General features: G+C 34.8%; 1 protein-coding gene across 3 annotated transcripts in view; it reads right to left on the bottom strand.

Moving 5' to 3' along the window:
* LOC149070627 (transcription initiation factor TFIID subunit 4-like) overlaps positions 1-22,967 on the bottom strand; it is a 66,065-nt gene that overhangs the window by 32,971 nt on the left and 10,127 nt on the right. For 2 of the 3 annotated variants that reach the window (XM_089248869.1, XM_089248871.1), the window contains exons 2-9: positions 21,759-21,815; positions 19,722-19,859; positions 15,861-15,947; positions 15,067-15,192; positions 14,069-14,149; positions 13,362-13,481; positions 1,032-1,121; positions 54-179 (exon numbers count right to left, since the gene is read on the bottom strand). In XM_089248869.1, coding sequence (XP_089104995.1) covers positions 54-179; positions 1,032-1,121; positions 13,362-13,481; positions 14,069-14,149; positions 15,067-15,192; positions 15,861-15,947; positions 19,722-19,859; positions 21,759-21,815 — 825 coding nt within the window. The remainder of the gene's footprint in view (positions 1-53; positions 180-1,031; positions 1,122-13,361; positions 13,482-14,068; positions 14,150-15,066; positions 15,193-15,860; positions 15,948-19,721; positions 19,860-21,758; positions 21,816-22,967) is intronic. The other variant, XM_089248870.1, reaches the window with a different exon arrangement.

Raw genomic sequence — 22,967 nt, forward strand, 5'->3', positions numbered from 1 at the left:
TTCCAATGATTTTTGGTCCATTTATGTAATATAAAACACAACTACATACTGACCTGAGTTTGTGAATTTGACAATGACCCAGGATGTGGTAAGCTCAGAGCTCCAGGAGGAGGAGGACGAACGCCTTCAATTGTGAGTTCCTTTGTTATAAGAGAATGCCTTAGGAATGGAAGGTTTTTCTGTTTCATACAAGGGAAAAAGTCATGAGCACATCTTCATTATACTATAAAATTAATCATGTTAAATATAAAAATAATTAACTATAAAATTAATATGTTTCACTCGTTTTTAAATGTGCAAAACATCACAGCAAAATACCAAGAATACATAACTTAGTAATCCAGATTTTTTTTTAAAAAAAAGGTAATGTAAGAATGTTCTTAGCATAGCGCATAATAGAACTTGTCATATTTAACACTGTGACGTTCAGATTGGCTGAAGACTGCCTAGTTAAAGGCTTACGAATTATATTTGGAGGCCTTTCTAAATGCTCATCTGAGGAAAGACAGACACACAAGCGTACATTCATTGTCACCATTTTCTCCAATTATTGAATTTAAAAGTTTGACTGATGAAATCTTGATTATATTTATATCTTCCATGGTAGACCTGTGACTATGTTGATATTTTTATGATTTTGTGCATTGCAGCCCATAAATTTTTGTAACAGATTGGATATTTTAAACCAAATTTTTAATCCTTTGGAGTTGATTATATAGCAGGATTTGACTGTATGTACCACAAATTGCCTCAAGATAACTTTTTAATGGATATTTTTCAAAAAAATTTCTTTAAAAAAATAAAATCTACAAAATGAGAAGGATTTTTTAAAGAAGTTGAAGAATTAAAAGGAAAAATGCATCATAGAAAATATACATTTTCAATGAAATTCAATCTTTTACCATACATTTGTGTGAAAATCATTAAATAAGAGGTTTCACTTCATATCAAACAGGGAAAGGTTGGGCTACCAACTAATATTTTCGATGGGAAAACACATTGATTACTCTGGATAAACAAAACTGACATACTTTAAGAAATGGCACTAAATATGGTTGGGGCGCAGAATTCAATTCCTTTTGCAACTTAGCAGTGAACTCTTCTGCTTGAATAGTACCATCCTGCAAAAAAAAAATTTCAAAATATTACTCATATAATGACATAATTCAAACTTAAATATCTTTAAATTGTAAATAAAAATTATCTACATATTACTTATCAATATATCCAAAGGAACATCATAGAGTATACATATTTTTTCTTAAAACTAATTAGTGTTTTTTTATTATAGTTTTCGGATGCTAATTACTGGAAAAATTAAAAAATTCCATCACGTCTTAGTTTTTCAGATAAAGCGAAAATTAAATTTCAATCGCAATGCACAGGCAGCGTATAAACCACATTAAAACCACGCATTTCAAACAAATATAGTAAATCAATCTCAAAGATATTTCAGTGATTTCAGAATGATTTTGGGTCGCTGATTCTGAATCTCGCATTGGTTTTGCCATACTGGTTCTAATTATGGAATTATCACATTATTTTCTTAATATAGTTATTAAATATTTTCTTTATAATTTTGGTATTTAGCTATGACAACCCTAACTATCAAAGGAATAGGAATATCGGTATGTTATCAAGTGTGATGAACGATATCTTATCGATTGATCCTAAAAGGCATTTACACTGATGAATAAAGATACTACCAGATCTTAATGCATAAAAAAGTTGTTTTTTTTAAACTCTTATTTATAAAGAAATGGCTGCTGGCCACATACAAAGGTGGACAGAGAATAGGAGTTGCTTTTTGTATTATGAAAAACTCGCTAACTCTAAAGGCCATGAAGGGAAGTTGGCCGAGAAATAAAGGTGGTTGCCTATAGAAGTTTCACTGTATATAAAGGGTGGTCCAGAACTTCCTTAAAATAACTTCTAGGGGAATAATCCCACACAGGACAATACAAATAGCTTTTGCAATGGAACCTTGGCAACGGGAGAACTGTCACGCAAGCAGCAACATATCCAAGGTCGTGGATTGGCTATAGTAGACCTGCGGCATGGGCTGGTCATTTGCCAGACCTGAATCATGGTTCGTACTCTTCTTACTGAAAAAAAAATTCGAGGACTATTCGAGCACTTTTCAAGGTAAAACTTAAAAATCCAAGGACTGTTTTTACAAACGCATATTTTTCACATGAATAGGCGCATATTTAATTTTGATTAAAACTTTCAGAGATTACATTTCTACCTACTTTATTTCACATCATCCGTAATGAATAAAAGGAGGCCACATACACATATATATCATACAAAACATATGACACATTGAATAACACAGTTCGTGCCTGTCAATTTCCTCATTGAAACGTAGTTTAGTCTCTAAATATTGCAATTAATTTTCTTTTAAAGACTAAAAAAAAAGAACTCTTCTAAAGATAGAAAAAGATTAAATTATTTCTTTCATTAATTCTGAATTTATTTATTTCATTAATGCTGGAATAATTTCTTTATAATTCTGGATTTGTTTCTTTCGCTAATGCCGAAATTCTTTTATTGATTCTAAAATTATTTCATTAATTCTGGAACTATTGCTTTATTAATTTTGGAATTATCTTTCATTAATTCTGGAATTTTTCTTTCATTAATTCTGGAACTCCCTCTTTCATTAATTTTGGAATTCTCTCATTAATTTTGGAATCATATCATTGATACTGAAATAATTTCTTTCATTTATTGTTTTAAACTCCTTTAAACAACTATGGATGCCATTAGAAAATAACGGTGATGCGCTGACATTCAACGTGTCACGTGTTCTCCCAAGGAATGATGTAGACCACTGATGTCATACCAGCGACGGTACTAGAGGGTGTGGGGGGGGGGGGAGAGAACATCTTTTAGGTGAACAGTGTTATAAAATTATCGAATTCCGAATTGGTGGGGGCGGCAAGACAATACAAAAATCCTAGTTATGGCCCTATGTCATACTCCCTCCAGTAATATAAGCTCAATGGATTTCAGCGCCGATTTACCTATTGAAGCACAGCTTGCATTTTTGTCTGGCACACTCACCAACCAATCTCGATAGAAGGGATTTTTCAGCCACACAAGTTATTAAAATTCCTTACACTACGCTACTCATTTTTTGTTTTCCTTCTTCAAAGAACCTTGTACAAGTGCTTCACATAACTCCTAAATAAATATTTTGTTGACAGCATGGGCGGAGATATAGGGGGAGGGGGGCCAGCGTGAAAGGTGAAATAGACTGATCTAATGTATATATATGCATATATGAATTGACATCATCATCGTGCCCCCCCCCGACTTCCAAGTCTATCTCCGCCTATGGTTGACAGTAATCAGAGGATGCTTCGCTCATGGACTGAAAGGCTGAAATTATTTCAGCAAAAACTTTTTTTCCCTAAGATATTGATTTCTCACGTCCCCCAGAAAAAATACCCAGTATAAAAGTTTAATGACTTCTAACGACTCCAAATACGTCTACATACGATCACAGGATACATGCTACCATAAAGCCGGGTTTTCCTAGAAGTGGGTTGTTGCAATACCTTCTAGAGCAGGACTTCTACTCTAGAAGGAGGTATTGGTTGTTGGAGACCAGAGCATGCCGACTGAGCTGAAGAAAAAAAATGATTGGAAGTTGATTTTGAACTCTAGCTTTTATTCCATAAAAGTTACAAAGAAAAAAAACAAGATCATTTACGAGCATAAAAAAAAATAAATAAAACGGCCGACAAATAACAACCGGCAATCTCAGGGAGAAAAAAAAACAATCCTGACATACACAAGCGGGAAAAAACCAGTCTACAGTATAAAGCCGAGCTCTCGTGAGGGTGAAAGCACGCCGCCGGCGATTTACATATTGCGTTGGGCCGAGCGGTTCCACGTGCACAGAGAATAAAAATAGGAAAAACATTCCAACATAGGTTTTTGATGCTGCATGAACCAAACTGGATCATTTCGCGTCGACAGAAACGTGTTACATAATCACACTACGCGTTTGTGTATTCTTACCGTGGTGCATCAGCTACTCTGTCATCTGCATGCTACGGTTTGAAAGGAAGCATCGAGATCGATGAAGGGAAGTGAAAGAAAACAAAAATGAAGAGAAGATCGGTAAAACGAGTAGTTGATCAAACTTGGCAATGGAAGAATTCCCGTAGACCCAAGAACTGGACTGATTAGGTTCCCAAATGGATTTTACCAGTTGTTAAACTCAGTTCAAGAACTTGGAGACGAAGTCTTCCCAAACATTCAACAAAATCACCAAAACCACGAGTGACTGTGAGAGAGTGATTCTGGCACCGGAAAATAACAGTGTGAACAAGATCAACGAAAAAATCCTAAAAATTATTCCAGGAGACTCCACATCTTACAAATCGGTTGACACTGTCACAGACTCGGCGCAGACAGTTCTCTATTCTGCAGAATTTCTGAACTCTTTGGATATTTGGGATGTGCCACCACACAACTTGACCCTCAAAGTCGGAGCACCTATAATGCTTTTAAGAAATTTGGAGACACCAAGACTCTGCAATGGCACCAGACACTGTGTGAAGAAATTACACAATTACATCCTTGAAGCAACGAGTCTAACTGGATGTGCTGGAGGAGACGTCTTCATTCCACGCATCCCAATTATCACTGAAGAAATGACATTCACTTTTAAGCGATTACAGTTCCCAATTCTTTTAGCTTTTGCTATGTCAATCAACAAAGCGCGAGGCCAGTCGTTAGCAGTGGCAGGTATCAACCTACTTGAGCCCTGTATTTCTCACGGACAGCTTTTTGTTGCCTGTTCGCGTGTTAATAATCCCAAAAATTTGTATATCTACACACCAGGTGGAAAAACCAAAGATATTGTGTATCCACAAGTGATTGCATGAAGTTTTTAATTAAAATATTTTAAAATAAAAGTAATTTTTTCTTACTTGATGCAAAATTTTTTTTGATGAAGAAATAATTAATAAGCTATACATATATAATTTTTTTACAGGGAGGGCAACGTCGCCGGGTATCAGCTAGTATCCTAATAATTTTAATAAACAGTTCCAATGTCTAATTCCTGGGTTTTCCTGAAATTGAGATAAAATATTTACAGCATAATGTCCGGTCTGGTTCTAATTGCAATGAATGAAAGGCAACCTAAAATATTTCTACATGGAAGTTTTGACATCTCATTTATCTGGTTTTGATATGATGGAGAGTCAAGTTTGGACAGGATTTGACTTTTGGCAATTGGTAACGTTGCCAATTTGAAGAAAAAAAATTATTCTTAGAAAACATTTTACATATCTTATAAATATACACTGCTGGCCACCGTAAATGCAACACCCTGAAGGAAGCATGCAAATAATATGAAATTTACAACATGCATTAGTGGAGGTGAGATATGCAAATGATTAGAATTTCAGCGCAGACGTACATCACGCGCGCCTGTGGCGCCACTTCAAAGTGCTATTTAAGGCTTGGAGATTTCGACGATTTGAAGTACGGCAATTGTGTTTTTCTTGTGGTTTTTTCAAAAAAACGATCAATTATGCCTCGTAGAAAACAGCGATCATCTTTTGATCAAGTATCCGAGTTCGACAGAGGAAGGATAGTGGCCTACAGAGATTGTGGATTATCTTTCAGGGAAATCGGTAGTAGTGTTGGACGAAACCAAACAACTGTAATGCGGATATGTGATCGTTGGATGCAGGAGGGTACGACGGACCGACGTGTCCGATCGCATCCCCCTCAGTGCACCACTTCACGTGATGACAGGCGTATTGTGCGTATGGCAGTGACGGATCGCTCAGCCACATCACGAACCATAGCACAGCACATTCAGTCTGTACCGCATCATCCAGTGTCTGCGCGTACCATTCGACGCCGTTTACAGCAGAGTGGTCTGTCCGCAAGACGTCCATTGCTTCGTCTACCCTTGACGCAGAACCACAGACGTCTCTGCCGCCAATGGTGCGATGAAAGAAGGATGTGGACGGCACAATGGAATGAAATTGTCTTTACTGACGAGTCACGCTTCTGTCTGCAACACCATGATGGTCGGATTCGAGTCTGGAGACACCGTGGAGAGAGGATGCTGAACAGCTGCGTTATGCACCGCCACACTGGTCCTGCACCGGGTATTATGGTATGGGGCGGTATTGGATATCACTCTCGCACTCCTCTAGTATGCATTGCCAGTACTTTAAAAAGCCAGCGCTACATCTCCGAGGTGTTGGAGCCAGTTGTCCTTCCTTACCTTCAGGGCTTGCCCACAGCCATATTTCAACAGTATAATGCGCGACCACACGTGGCACACATTGTCCAAAGGTTCTTCGTCAATCGCCAGATCGAATTGCTTCCCTGGCCAGCTCACTCTCCGGATCTTTCGCCGATAGAAAACATGTGGTCCATGGTTGCTCAACGATTGACCCAGATTACATCCCCAGCTGCCACACCAGATCAACTTTGGCAACGCGTGGAAGCTGCTTGGTCTGCTGTACCCCAAGAACACATCCAAAGTCTCTTTGAATCAATGCCGAGGCGTGCGGCAGCGGTGATCTCCAACAATGGCTACTGATTTTGGCAGGAACCACACTTCACAGAAGTCTATAAATTTAATCATTTGATGCTTGGTCAACATGCTATCTACAAAATAAATATTGTTGCGATATATCTTGTCTTTCTTGGTGTTGCAATTTGGGTGGCCAGCAGTGTATAAACACTGATGAATAGATAAAAAAAATATCAGTTTCTTCAAATTCAATATCCAAAAGTTTTTTGGTTTTACCCAACATTTTCAATTCAAATTTAAGACCTAATATATACAAATACAATGCCACAACAGGCAAAATACCCAACAAGGTGGCTGATAAAAAGATGCCCATAAAAATATGAATGTCATACATTTAAAAAAAAAACAGTTCAACCAATTCTATGTCCCTCTGTAGGTACGGTCTCCAAAACCTTACAGCATACTCCAGTCCAGGACGAACTAATCCTCGAAAAAGCGGAAGAATGACTTTAGGAGAACGCGAAGAGACCTTTTTGAAAATGAGACCAAGCATTCTATTCGCTTTTTTGACCACCGCTGAACAATGTTCAGAAAACCTAAGTCGCTCGTCAATGAGAATTCCCAAATCGGTGACCCTAGTTGCATCCGGGATAGTGACACCATTCAACACGTAAGAGAACAGTGGGTTGTTCGAACCAAAATGAGCGACCATGCACTTATCAATGCTAAACGTCATGCTCCATTCATTTGCCCATGCTGCAATCCTGTTTAAGTCGGTCTGGAGCAACTCCCTATCGCTTTCATTCCCGATTACCCCCATTAGCTTCACATCATCTGCGAATTTGCTAGTAATCCCATCGATACCCTGATCGAGTTTATCGATAAAAAGTGAAAAAAGTATGGGGCCAAGGACACTTCCTTGAGGAACTCCATTTGTGACAGCAGAACTAAACAATGAAAATTTCGTTGGGGTAAACAAAATCTTTTTACCCCTGCGCTATGAAACTCGAAGGATAGGGGTGGGGGGTTACTTATCGTAACGAGTACATTCGCAAAAACTATGCAGTATTGCTGAAACAGCTCTCTTGAGTAGCATACTGTTGTTCACAATCTATTTTTTCATTTTTTTTGTCTTCTAAAATCGATTCATATGTACAGAAGACAAAAAAAAATTTAACATCAAATATTAATTTTTGACTATATTTGATGTTAAATTTTTACATACCATATTTGGGGATAATATTTTAACCTTTTTTTTATATTTCCGACGTAATTTTCTAATTAATGAACATGTCAGAATCTGTTCCCGGCACATCGGGCTTAAAACACCAGCAAGGTAAGCCACTGAGATGTGCAGAAAAGAGAATAATTTTGCATGTCTTTGAAGAGATCTCAAAGAAAAATCTAACTTCATCTGTTAAAGACTCTGAGAATATGACAGCAGAACTAACAGGTGTCAGAAGAACTAGTGTACATAAAGCTCCGAAAGAGTTTCAAGACACCGGAACAATTGTTACACCAGGTAAGAAAAGGAAAAAAGAAAAACCCATGCTTGTTAAATGCGATGATTTTGTGCAAAGTACAGTGCGGGTGATGATTCACAATTATTTTATTATTATAGTGATAGCTTCATCTATAGCTCGCTTAGTTTTTCCAAAAACTATTATATCATCAACATACACTAATAATATTAGTTTTTCCTCTCCTGTATACACAATTGCACCACTTAAATTATACAAAGTCTATTTTTTTTAACATTGTATCCAGTTCTAAATACCATTCCCTACCACTTCGATGTAAACCATACAAAGCTCTTTTTAACAGACATACATAATTTTTCTTATTGTCATTTATATATCCTTCTGGTTGAGACATAAAAATAGGTTTGGATAATTTTGCATACAGATATGCACTTTTTACATCTAATAGATTATGTAACCAACCAAGCATACATACCAATAAAGAGAAAAACAATCGAATGACACTGAAATTTACTACTGGACTATAAACTTCAGATTCCTCTTTTCTTTGTCCATAACCTTTGGCTACTAAGCGAGCCTTATACTTAACAATTTCCCCTTTTTCATTTAATTTTGTTGTATATACCCATCTGCATCCAATAACTTGTTCTTTGGGTGGCGGAACTAATTCCCAAACTTGCCTATCTTTGATAATTTGTATTTCTTCATCCATAGCATTTTGCCAATTTTTTACCTGAGGAGAATTAAATACATCTTTATAGTTCTTGGGAATCTTCAATTCTACTTGGTTTGCTTCTGGAAAATTCTGCATCATGCTTTGGGTAATATTGTATTTACACAACTCTGAAAGTTTACCAGATGAATTATCTCTACCACTAAAATTAAAAAGTTCATTTCTAAACTCTATACCACGTTTTGCACAGTATTTCTTTATATCATGTGGGGATCTAAATCTTATTTTTGTCCCTTCAATATAGTAATAGATGTCTGTCCTTGATTGATCTTTTCTCAAGACAGCTTTTCTAATCCATGGGATTGATATACAAGGAACTAAATTTTTTTCTTCCTCTGTTCGAAAATTTGTTTTGTGTGTAACTTTTTTAGATCTGGGTTAATTTTAGTGATGAATTCTGAACTTTCAGATAAGTCTACTGACTTAGTTTCATCATCTGAGTATGAAATGTCATCTATTTCGAAGTTAGCATAACCTTGTTTATTAGAATATGCCATATTTCCTTTCAATTGCTCATTAAAGTTAACATTAGCAGTTTCAATCATTCTGTGTTCATCTCTTAACCAAATTCTATAACCAAGTGTTCTTTGGGCATATCCCATCATGGTTCCTAAATGTGCTCTCATGTCTAGTTTCTTTCTCTTTTGTTTTGGAACTCCTACATAAACAGTATTGCCAAAAACCTTCAAATGGGATACTGTTGGTTTGTTCCCCCCATATAACTCAAATGGCGTTTTTGTTTGGTTCTTGTGACAGACTCTATTCCAAATATAAGTAAAACAAATTATTGCTTCTGCCCAGAACTTATCAATTTCACTATCTTTCAGCATAGCTTTAACACCATCCAATGCTGTTAGATTATAGCGTTCACTCACACCATTCTGTTCTGGGGTGTAATCATTTGTCCTTTCATATCCTATTCCCTGATTGTCTAAGAACTTTACAAATTCATTATTGCAAAATTCCATGCCATTATCTGTACGAACAGTTACTATTTTCAGATTTAGAAACCTTTCCTGTCTCTTTTGAAATTTTACAAAAAGTTGGAAAACTTCACCTTTTCTTTTCATTGGGAAAGCAAACACTTTGAGAATAATCATCTGTTATAGTTAAGAAATATAAATTCCCTCCACAAGATTCAGTAGGCATTGGACCACATACATCCATGTGTAATAATTCCAAAGGTCTACTAGATCGAATTTTGTCAATAGGTTTGAAAGGTTTTCTCTTGGATTTTACAGGTTTGCAACTAACACATTCTTCCATAGGATTATTTAACAATAGTAACCCTTTAACACTTGAATTCTTACTTGTATTTTGCAAATAATGTATATTCACATGACAAAAACGTTTATGCCAAAGTTCTATATTATCGTTAGTTCTTGCAATGGAATTATACATTTTTCTTTTTTTTTGACATTTGTATCAGCAGATACGTTCTTGAACTTATTTGAGGTTTCACAACTGTTCGTTATCAATTCATTAATGTTAAAATTCTTATTTGAATTACCATTAAGATCATATATTGGCCTTAGAACATACAAATCATTTTTTCTTATACCATAAAATAATTGTCCATCCTCTGGTGTATAGACGCTAAGTCTTCCGTTCAACCAATAAAATATGCACCACATTTTTCTAACAATGAACATGATATTAAATTGTGTCTCATTTTCGGTGAATATAGTACATCACATATTTCAATAGTAACCAATTTTCCTTTCAATCTTACATAGAAAGTTACATCACCAATACCTACTATTGGGCTTTCAACTCCACCTACAGCTAAACCCATATTTACATCTTCTAACTCCTTAAAGTTAGTGAAAAGGTCTTTATTATTACAAAAATGGTGAGTTGCTCCACTATATAAACACTAACTAAATTTATCCATATGAAGTTTAGCATGATTAAGCAAGACTTCGACATTTGACTGAAATACTGGCTTATCTTTTACATTACATTTTTCTTTGAAACTTTTACTAGCACTGGTTGAATCTTTTTTGTTATATCTGTTTGAAGGATTTGGTATTTTTACATTACAATTAACCTTCAAATGTCCTAACTCCTCACATCTGTAACAAGGTCCAAGTTTTTTAGAATTGGTCATTTTTCTTTTGATCTTGAACTTAGTTTTAGCATTTGGATTTCCATTGTTACATTTAACAGTTGCCCCATCTATACTATTCTCAAAATTACTCATGTCTTTCTTAGCTTGTAACAATCTATTTTCTTCCAATACTAGCTGTTTAGCGACTTTATCAAAGAGGAAATCTTTTTCAGGCCATCTATATATAGTTTGAACTATTCCCGAAAATTCTTGTGGGAGATACCTTATCAATTGAAAACTCTGATATAAAGATTCTAATGCATGTCCAGCATCTTCTAATCTTTGTACGCAATTTCTCAATCTAGCACAATATAACCCTATAGTTTCTGATCTCTTATCAAATCTAAGTGAGAAAAATTCATCTAATAATGAGATGACATGTGCTCTTGTATTTAGCTCAAAGTACTCTTTTAGCTCAAAGTACTATGCAGATTTCCCATCAGTATTTTTAGCTATCAAATTTCTGTACTGAGGATCAACTGCATAGTATATTGTTGAATATGCCCTATTTTTTCTCAAATTATAATCCCATACTTCTTTACGTGATGCAGTTTCATCATCCAATGGAGGTTCCGTTTCATCTATGAAAGACCAACAACCCCTATCCATGAGAAGGACCTTAATATCATCTATCCAAGTATGCCAATTGTCCCCATTTAGGACCTTAATTTTTACATCCTTTGTCTCCATAATGTATAAGATTATAATTTATAAGCATACACAAAGAAATAAAAGCATAGAGTATAATAATGAAATTACCAGTAATTCATTTCTAAAAAAAATGTTGCAACGAGTATAAGCATATAATACAACCTTGCCAGAAGTCTAGTACCACAATTTTCTGCAGCCCCCGTCGAAAAAGACGTATTGTAAATGAAAAATCTTAGAATTTTTCTCATACCTGAAAATTTCTTCATCCTGGTATTGATTCAATCAGTTTTTAACTCAGCGATGTTCCAGTTGACATACTGATTAGTAAATCCAGTTTTTTTTCAAGTTCACTGACTGTCCTTGATGAAAACAAATCGGCTACGACCTTGAGCGGAAGAGGTTGATCAACGAAAACCGTGAATTTCAAGATGATTGTGAATATGCACTTTCGATGAAAAACTATGATTCTTTTCCGGTAATCGGTAGAAATTCTTGGTAATCAGCAAAATGAAGCGCTCATCGATCCCATAAGCTCAATAAAGGACGAATACGCTAGTCCCAATGAAAACGGTGATTGGTGAAAATACGATGTCGAAGATTCCGATGACCTTGATCGGTAGCAATTCCGATGAAGCCAGCGATCGGTGAAAATACGATGTTGGAGATACCAATGTCGAAGATATTACAGACAGCGAATAGAAGTTTCCACTTTAAAATTATAGTTCGTCGATCGTTGTCGCAAATGCAATGAGAAAAATGTGGACATGTTTGCACAAAGGACTTTTTAACTTTCCGATTCAAAAACGTAACTTAACGTTTAAAATTTCCGATCTGCACTCGTGGCTGGGCCCATAACCCTTGTTGGCAAAGTGTGGTTATGCGCGAGTACAGACGGAAAGAATACGAGAATAATGATCGGCAAAATAACGGATTTATTTAACGACAGCATATTGATCTCCACTAGAAATCATTGAAAACCAAAGTCCATATTACGTCTAACATAACTGATGAAACAACGCAAACATAACACTAAGACAAGAACAACAAAAAGGATCCCAAACAGTTCATATATATACACATTACAAACATGTGCAATCGCGTCATGATTTGCATATCGGATCGTGATCGATCCGGTTACGGTTGAGTTCATTTAATTTGCAAGAATGAAAAATAAACCTAACAGACGTAAAGCACTGCCGTGAGGCTTGTTGCACTCTCTAGGAAAACAGTCGAACTTGTTTTCTTATTATTGGTCACACTGGGCGATTCACTTTGCACACAAAACCTGCTCCTACGAAAACCCGGCTTAAGATGAATGGGGGAAAAAAAGGCTTTAAATCCAATTATCCAGGGTTATTGGCTGCTAAGGCTTTTTTCCTGTGCTTTGCACTTTTATAAGGACATCACTTATGGAGTAAAAAAAAGTGGCAAAAACTATTTCGGAAAACACAAATTTTTCAAGGACTCGCAGAATTCTTAAAAAAAAATTATTTTTCAAGGACACATGGATTTTCAAGGCCTTGAAAATGAACTTTTTTTTTTCAAGGACCGTACGAACCATGTGAATCAACTCGACCATCTGCAGGCCTCATCACTTGGGTACATATGAAATCATGACCCCCTCCCCCAGTGGACTCAGGGAAAGAAGTTGTTTCTTTCACAGGAACTAGTGTTGTTTTTGATCTAGTAAAAATACAGTGCAGATACAAAAGAAATGGTGTTGATCTATTTTGTCAATATTTCTGAGTGAATTAATTTTAAGATGTTCTTTTTTTAGATAACGAACCTGGGTGAATTACTAGAGCCCTTCCCCTCTCTTCACGGCTAATTCAAATAAATCAAATCGTAATTGGTAGTTTAACTCACAATTATTCCTTGTATAAGATTCCGAACACTTCTTGCAACAGCAGTTGGTTGTTCATCAGCTAGTCTGATCAATGTAGACAGGAAATTCTTACATTTTTTCTTGGCAGTATTTGGAGACATCTATTACAAAAATAAAAAGACGACCTTTATACCAAAGTGTGATAAAATAAAAATCAGTTTTTTTTTTAAATCAATTTTTTTGGATTTAAATTTCATTTTTCTATTTAAATTAACTGATCATTCATTAATTAAAACAGATCTTGTTAATCATTAAGAATACATATTTTCACCTAACCTTTTATTCACATTCAATACATTTAATGAAAAAACAAAAACAATTAACAAACGAACTACAAGCAAGACAAAGGAACATCCAAAATTTGTGTTTATGTGACATAAAAGGTCGTTGAGCCTGAATTAACTTCATGGATTAAAATTTTTCTGTAGAAGCAGTTTTATTCATGAGGGCTCCTCCTTTAACGATACGCTACAATACACTGTAGATACAACACAATGTTAAACTATAAAACTACAAAACTTTAGGGGAAAAACAACCAACAAGCCTATTAGTTACATTTGCTCGGATACAATGATACACTTATTAACTGCATTTTTCAACTTTTATAAAAGCAATTCCATAAAATTTTTATAGTGTGATTCCAGTCCTAGAGATTTCAAGAAACTTTTATACATTTGATATCACTCACCTGTGAAGGTGTGCTTGGCGTACTGTTTGCTGTGGTCGTTTGAACACTCAATGGTGCTGTGACATTTCCATTAACACCTACCTGGAAAGATGAGAAAAAAATGAGTATAATTTATACTACAAAATAGAAATCAGAAAAAATTTCATGTGAAACTTCTATAAATTTTTTTTAATTATTGCAAAACAAAATTAAAAATAATAAGTTTGAAAACAGTTTCAAATATAAACTTTTTTTCTAAATATACTTAATTGGGCTTTACAGGGAATGGGAAAGGTAGCAATAATATTTGATTATAATATCAGGGTTAGGCATTAATCATAGAACTTATTTTTTTAGAATACCGGCCTGATATCAAATTTCAAATTACCGAAATGAGAGGTACCAAAGTGAGTAATATTATTACAAATTATTTGTATTCGAAATACAAACAATACATGTCATATGTACTAAAAATAAGCAAGGAAACCTTAAGAAAGTCAAATACATTAAAACCTATGTAATTGACCACCAAGGGTGTAAAACCTCCAGCCCACATAAGTGCTCGTGAAAGTTTTCCTAAAAAAGTATCAATACACACACAACATGATAGATACATCAGTTTCTGGCCAGTGAATGGAAAACGTTATGCCTCATCCTTCGACTTAGAAAGTGACATTTTTCTAGTTAACTAAGGCAAGTTACAACATCGTAGTCTTGTGTAATCCAGTATTCTTGTCCTGGAAAAAGTTTTTTCATGGGTCTTACTTTAATAGTTCCTAGCTAAATAGGTATGTAAGTCACAAGGTATATTTGGAAGGTACAAGGTGTATTGGAAACATAAAAAAACGTTTCCTTAGAAAGTAGTCTTCCAGAACATGATCAATACGTTTTTTTAAATGTTGCCTTAGGGGTCTATCAAGACTTTTTTGTAAACTGTTTTTGTAATTTCTTATTTTTATAAAAATGGTCTTATTTTTGGAAAATAATCTAGTGAATAAAGTAATAAAAACATGATCTACCTTGACAGCAACTGCATGAGGCGGAGTGTGCGATATAACACTAGGAGCCTGGATTCTGACTGCATTTGTTGAGGGCGTATGCTGCAAAACTGTTCCCATAACTGTTTGTGGCACCGACACAGCAGCCTATGCACAGTAAAAAAAAAGTGGATAAGAATGAAAAGTTATAAATAGAACTCAGGAGTTCAGGCACTATAGGAAAAAAAAAAAGAGGAAACAACTAAATGCATAGTTATTAAGGATCCAAATACTAACTAAAATATTGTTTGCACTTGCTTTGTTCACTGTTTAGTTAAACTTGGATAATAATGTAGTTATTATAAATTGATTTCATGCCAAAAAAACGTGTGGTCCCTAAGAATTTAAAAGGAGGGAAGGACAGCATTCATGGAATGAAATCGGAAAAACACAGAAAACAATCTTCAGCGCAAGATAAAAGCTGCTAAACTGAGGAATAGGGCTTCAAAACCATACTTGTATGATTTTGCTAATTTTTTAAAATAGTAACTTATAAATAAAAACTTATCAGCTCTGCGAAAAAATATTTAGCCTATTTTAAAAAATTAGCTATAACAAATGGATTTAATTCTTCATTTGCATACTTTGCTAGAGAATACGAGATCAAACTTTTTAAGATAAAAGAACATGGAATAAATTTCAGATCTGTTTCCAATATTTTCAGATCTGGGATTGTGGGAATAAAAACAATTAAATTAGAATTAGCTACAGTTGCACTTTTTCTGTGTGGTTAGTATTCTCTCAAATAAACTCACAAAAATTAAAAACCCATATACCTGATTTGTCTTGATAGCTGAAGCACTTACAGGAACAGTTACCGTCATTGGCTGTGGTGACATGGTCCTGACATTTTGTGCATTAGGCTTTTAATAAGAGAAGGGGAAAAAAATCACTAAAATATCAAATGAATTTATATACAATGCGATAATTATTTTTATTGCATATTTTTTAATAGAAAATAATTAAATTTAAAATTTACAAAAATTTTGTATTACTAAGCGATTGCACAAAAAAAGTATATCAAAACAACATTGGCAAACATTTTGGCATAGCATAAGATAAAATAAGAAATCACAGTAATTGTTCTTTCTGGCCGAGGTTATATTTTGCTCAAAGTGAATTTTAATCCAAAGAGAGCAATATCACCTCCTGGGGTGACAATCGCTACAGACAATATAGGTTGCTATGAGACTTTTCAGGTAAGGGGAGATGAAAAAAAACTCGGGAATGGGGGGGGGGGATGAACAAAAGTTTAGGAATCTATGCCCTAAACTAAAACTGGTTCCCCACAAAATATATTCAGGCGTGCACTCGAGGAAATTGCTGAGCTCCCATATAATGGACAGGATTATAAGCAAATATTCAGTGGCTTGCAAAGACCGAACTGATGTCTTTTTTATTTGAAGACATCAGTTGGATCTTCAAAAGTCAATGAATATTTGCTTGTAATCCTGTCCATTATTTGGGATCTCAGCAGTTCACTTGAGTGTATGCCTGAATACTTTAGATTGAATGGCACACAAGTCTTTTTTATTATTATTCAAAGACTCATGCCATGCCTCCTGAATCATGTACTTTTTTTTTTGTTTTCAAGCCGAGCACAACTCAGGTCTATCGCCATGGGCAATTTACTACCTAGTGAGTTGTGCCGGAAGTGTAAGGATGTGTACCTAACAGTATCAGTGCATATCTAGTGTAGTGTATGATTTTTTTTTAGTGCTGCCATCTATATCTCAGGAGTGAAGTGTAATGATTGAATATTTGTACTGTTTGTAGGACTGTTGCTCTCTGTAGCGAGACTTTTTAACAGGGAGATAGGCTCGCATTTGCGCCTTGAAGTTGGAAACCACAGAAAACCAACTTCAGCCGACCACCACTGTGGTGACGATGGGGCTCGAACCCGGGTCCCCAAGATGCGAGTCCGTCATTATGACCACTCGACCACCACAGCGGCTGAATCATGTACTGCTGAAAGCTATGGCATTGAAACCTTTTACATGCTAATGAAAAAGGAATAAAGCAAAAGCCGGATGAGTTCTCTGAGGAACACGAGAGAGCAAGCATAGCATTAATTCACTTCAATAAATACAACCCACAATGCTAACCATAAACCAGTTCTGGTAAAAAAATGTACAAAATAAAATTATAGGTGACATCAGGGCTTGACAACTCCTAGTAGCAGGTTGCAGAAAACTTTCCATGTGTAATCACTAAATTGGGTTCCCAGGACGATACAAAATTTTTGTAACTTTTGTTTGTGCATTTAACTAACACAGAAGCCTGGAAAAGTTGGAAAAAAAAAGTTACTCATGACCATTTTTCCAGAAGGAAAACAAAAATGCTTCGCCCCCAAAAGATCTGGCTCAAGCTTTTTTGTTTTATTGGTCAAGTCCTGGGTAAGATATCGGCAGAGCTATTAACAGCTTTGCAAATTCACGAGATTTTCTGAGACCTCATACATGCAGTTGGTTCGTAATTTGTATAATAACTAGAGCCCAGAAGTTCTGGTAAAATACCATAAATGCCTTTTTTGGATATTTTCAAAATTTTTTGTGGGAATGCAATTTTTGAATTTTTCTTGTAATAAATGTCTATTTTAACATTGTTTTCAGTTTTTTGTGAATTGCAGGGCTCATATTCAGTAAAACTTCAATATTTTGAGCATTTCAAAAAAAAAAAAAAAAAAAAAAAGATCTTTTTTAAATCTCTAACTCTTAGTATTATTTATTATCAGAGGAAACCCTCCTCACTCAAGTCCCATTTTAAATCAGTGAATAGTGCTTCAGATATAGAAAATTTCGCACTGCCATGCATTAACTTTACTTTGGCTAAATGTTAGCCCTTTGGTGTTAGACATGAATATTTTAATTTCAGATAAACGCGGTCTATGTATGCAAAAAATTAGAGGTTTGTGTATACCAGGCTTCACACATAACATGTCTTGCTCATGTATAGGACTGCATTGTATAATGTATAGCTGACCGATTTCTGTCCCAAGAAATCATCAGTTGTTGTCATAGCTTACACGGGAAGGGAAAGCAGCTCACAGGGCCCCCAACCCTGAGACCCATGTTCTGAATTGAATTTTTTTAAACTATAAATGTAATGCAAACAGCCATGACTATTTTAGGTACATAGGAAGATGCGGGTGCAAGTACCAGACAGCTCCTTTTTTTTTTTATTTTCACTTATTTCTATAAAGAAGAAAATCTTTTATCAACTGGTGCAAGAACCATAAAGCTTCAAGCAATAAGCTATAGCGATATGAAGGAAAAGGAGCTGCACTGGTGTTTCATACGGTGCAAGAAATAAGACAGCTCCACACCAAATTTTTTAATATTTGGTTGCTTGGTAACAGCGTTTTTCGCATTGCATCAGCCAGTTGTTGGCATCCAGTGATGATGATGTTAATGATGATGATTTCTGAGCATATTTTAAATGATTCTATGAACCTCTCGATTCCCCCCCCCCCCATTAACTTATTACAAGTTACTTCTTGTAACTATACAGTTATAATGGGTTAATAGAGTTTTTGAGTATCTACTAGGCTTTTATTATAGTAAGCCTTGGCCACAAAACTCCAGTATTAGGAGGAGAAAACCAGACAGCTCCATTCTTTAATTAAAAAAAAAAACAGGTAAAAGTGTGAAAAAGGAAAACTAGTCTGCGATAGAGAAAAGTATCATTAATGCTGTACCGAAAATTGATAAGTTTTGAAAAATATCAAATATTTTTTGAACCGTTTTTAGTTCGACCTGTAAAATTTCAAAAACTAGAGCTGTTTGGTTCTTGTACCGACATCTTAATATTTAATATTTGATTAAATTGACCAGAGAGATACCATTGGGGGGGGGGACAGGTGCGGCCACACCAGACCCTGCATTGAAATTTATGTCCTCATATGAATGAAAATGAATAGAATTTTTTTATAACAATAAATCAAGATGGCTGCGTTTCAATTATGAAAATAATGAATATTGCAGATAATACAACAAATAAACGAGAAATATTTTTTTATTATAAACGCAAGCTTCACGTATTCCCAAGTGAGCAGCACGATCTGTCCAGAGAATTTGTCAGTGTTAGTAGACATCCATGCCCGAACCGGGATTCGAACCCAGACCTGCACAGTGAGAAGCTAGTTCCCTAACCACTCGACTGCCAGGCGGCTTTTTTAATTCAATGAATAATTAAATGATAATTTTCTCCATGGACTCCACGTCTAATAACAATGGTCTGGAATCAACCTAATTCTGAGGGACTGCCAACACTTTATTTTTTAATGAAATTTTATTTACATGAAATCAAATAAATTTATAATAACTGCATTATCCACGTTAAACTATAATTAAAACAGTGGACCAGGCTAGGGCAACCCATGTTTTAGCCGGCTCTCCGGACTGTTAATATCTTAGTATTTAGTTATTATTTTCTTTGATTAGTTATAAATGCCTTTCATCATTGCCTATTTGAAACATATCTAGTGCCTTTTTGCCTACATATTTTGACTATTTTTAGTGCCAAAAACTTCCAGGCTCTCTTAATAACTAAACTGCATGAAAAGTTCATTACACACACACACACACACACACCAAAAAGACAATTTAAAAACTGATTGTAGCAATAAAAATACATACTTGAATTGATTGAAGTCTGTACGTGGTTCCTGGAAGAGGAGTACCTGAAGCTCCACCAATATTTACTACTTGTAGAGGTCCATTTTCTGTCTTCACAAGTATTGCTCCCCGAATGCCTGGTTGAAGTGTTATTGTATTCTGCAAAGATGATGAAAAATTATTAATTTAATCAAATACCAATTGCCATTGCCAAGAAATAGATATTGTTTGGGAGTACAATTATTTAGGTATCACAATACAGAATGATCTGAAATGGAACAAGCACTGCGATATTTTAATAAAAAAGATTAGAAAATATCCAGTGTGCATCCATTTTTTATGTATTATATATTTGTATTTGTGTAACACATGTCTAGATTTGTGTACTGCATGCTTGTATTCCTGTAATATAAGTACAATGCCACAACGAGGTGGCTGAGTAAAGGATGCCCATAATAAATATGGATGTCATATATTTAAAAAACACAGCAACCCAATTAAAAATGCAATTCCAACCAAATATATACACATGATGAAATATTATACAATGCCATAATAATACTTATGGTTGTCTTATTCTGAGTATGGATAGCTTCTCGATTTATCCTAACATGTTTATCGTATTTCTTTTTAAATGTGTCAATTGTGTTACAATTTACTACCTATTAATAGGTAGGTGGGTAATCTATTCCATTAACAACCCTATTAGAGAAAAATTCCCTGTGACACCATAACCTCACATTGTCCCTTACCAATCGATACTGGTGTCCCCTTGTAAAAGCAGTCGATTGACGATGCATTAATAATTCATGGTCCGTCCTATCCATCCCGCTGAAAATTTTGAACAATTTGATCATATCTCCCCGACACCTGTGTTCATCCATGTAAACATTAAAAAAATAAAGTCTCTCTCCATAACTCAAGCCCAGTGTGCCAATAAGGACACTAAGGACACATGTTTGTATTCATGTAATACGTCTGAATTTGTGTATTACATGATTGTATTTGTGAAATAAATGAAAAAGTACTTGATTACTGGGGGGGGGGGTGGTAATAGGGGAGGATTGAACAATTTTTACTGAGCATAGTCATGCAAAAATATTTAAATTCTGCATGAGAGATGATGACAAACAAATGTGTAAAAAATTAATTAGTCACAATGTCAACTTGGACAGTGCTCATTATTATTATTTTACAACAGTGATTGACAAATCAAGAAAAATCTGGGCAAAAACCAAATATTTTTTTTTGAAGTCAGGCACATTCCTTTTGCCTGAACTACTAACCACATGTAGAAAAATTTGGATACCAATTTCTCAGTTCCCATGGCAACCAGGCACCTGGGATTTGTCAATCCCTGGTTAAGAATACCATATTTACTTGAATATGGAACTGTAAGAATAATTTTAAAAATCATACCCATTTATATGAGTGCAGGTCAGAATCAGTGGTAATTTTTTAAAAAATGTACATTATTGCAGATAAGAAATTAGGCGAGTGTTAGATTTGAGTAAATATGGTGTAGGTTAAACTTTCAGACGCCTAGGGCAAATAAAACTTTCCACGGACAACCAAGTCATAGCTTACTGCTGTATTCTCGTTAATTAAACAGGGTTCCCCTAATTATTGAATACTCTACACAAGGCCTATATGTCACGATAAATGAGATGAATCTGTGATTACGCATAATTGCCAGATTTTTATTGATGATTATGCATAACCACCAGATTTATTACATTTACCGTAACATACAGTACATTACACATGGGGAAAAAAAGCTTTATTCAAAACCCAAAAACATTTCTATTGAAACTAAAGCCCTAAAACAAAATATTTCAAATAATGCATTGAAACAACTAAAAATCAGAAATGAAAAAAAATTAAAAAAAAAAAAATGTAGGGTATGAATTCTTTTTAAATTTTAAAATGGGATATTAGCTATTTCTCTCTTGCAAATACAAAACTAAGAATTAAAACATTCATTGGTCAAAATGACTTTGTTCCCCATTCAAATGAAAATTTCTTTGCTTACCACAACATATAACACAGCTTTCTTACCTTATTAGCGGGAACATGGAAAAGTTTGGGTGCAGGCATCGGAGCTCTCGCATGCATCTGTCGATAAAAACTCCAGAGATTTAAAATAGGATTTCATGCAAGATAATAAAATCATAAAATTAAAATAAACAGAATAAATTTCAATTTTAACAACAATCATGCAGCTATGATGTTTGTTATATCATATTGTAACAGAAGGATATAATGCAATATAGCTTATTAAAGATTAGGATTGATAACAGACTTATTTATTGAAGAAAACCGTAGCCGGTCAATTTGCGCACTCAACTTGTCGCGGTACAAATTTGTTGCAGTGGCAATTCGTCGCGGTACAAATTTGTCGCAGTGTCAATTCGTCGCGGTACAAATTTGTTGCAGATCCAATTCGTCGCGATACAAATTCGTCGCATCTCCAATTCGTAGCTGTACAAGTTTGCCGCCGTGTCAATTCATCGTGACGTCAATTTATGTATTACAGCGCAGAATCAATTCGTCGAACCGTCGATTCTTCACTGTACATGTTCCATGCGAGCTTGTATGTAGGTTTTTATCTTACACGTGAAATAAAAACATGAACAAAAGTATACACACAGTTAACTGAAAATAATTAATTTTTGTCAATGCAGAAAGGTCATCGAAATTAAAATTACAATATCAATTACATTTAAAAATTTAACTGCATATAAAAGTTTAATTATATTTGAAAATTTGGTTATAAAAATTTGAAATGTTAAATAATTGATTTTTTCTGTGATAAAATTTCAATATCATGTGGAAAAATTTCGGTTTGTATGATATTCCCCAAAATTACAGTGAGCCTATCTTTAACGGTAAATTTCTATCTGCCCCATTACAGTATCTCTATAAGAACCTGAAATATTTAATTAATTAATAATTCAATTAAATTAATATTTAATTTTCACCGTATAAGCCGAACTTCCCGCTTTTGTTGGGATTTCTATTTCTCACGGCGAAGGGAGTTGGGCACAGATCAAGGGTAGAAATGTACAGTGCTTTTTATGAATGACGATTCAATGAAGTTTTCATAATGCCCACAGGATCAGCACCGACAAAGGCAATGTAATCACCAATAAAAAAGATGACTATGGGTCAGTCGCATAGATATAATATAACCATTAATCTTATGTTTATAATCAGCCGCAGATCTTTGGGTGGCTTGTTTGAATATTTTCACATAGTTTTCATTAG

Source organism: Pholcus phalangioides, unplaced genomic scaffold (genome assembly GCF_987345545.1).
Source record: "Pholcus phalangioides strain wild (caught in Gottingen) unplaced genomic scaffold, Ppha-v1.0 ptg000021l_1, whole genome shotgun sequence".
NCBI lineage: Eukaryota > Metazoa > Arthropoda > Arachnida > Araneae > Pholcidae > Pholcus > Pholcus phalangioides.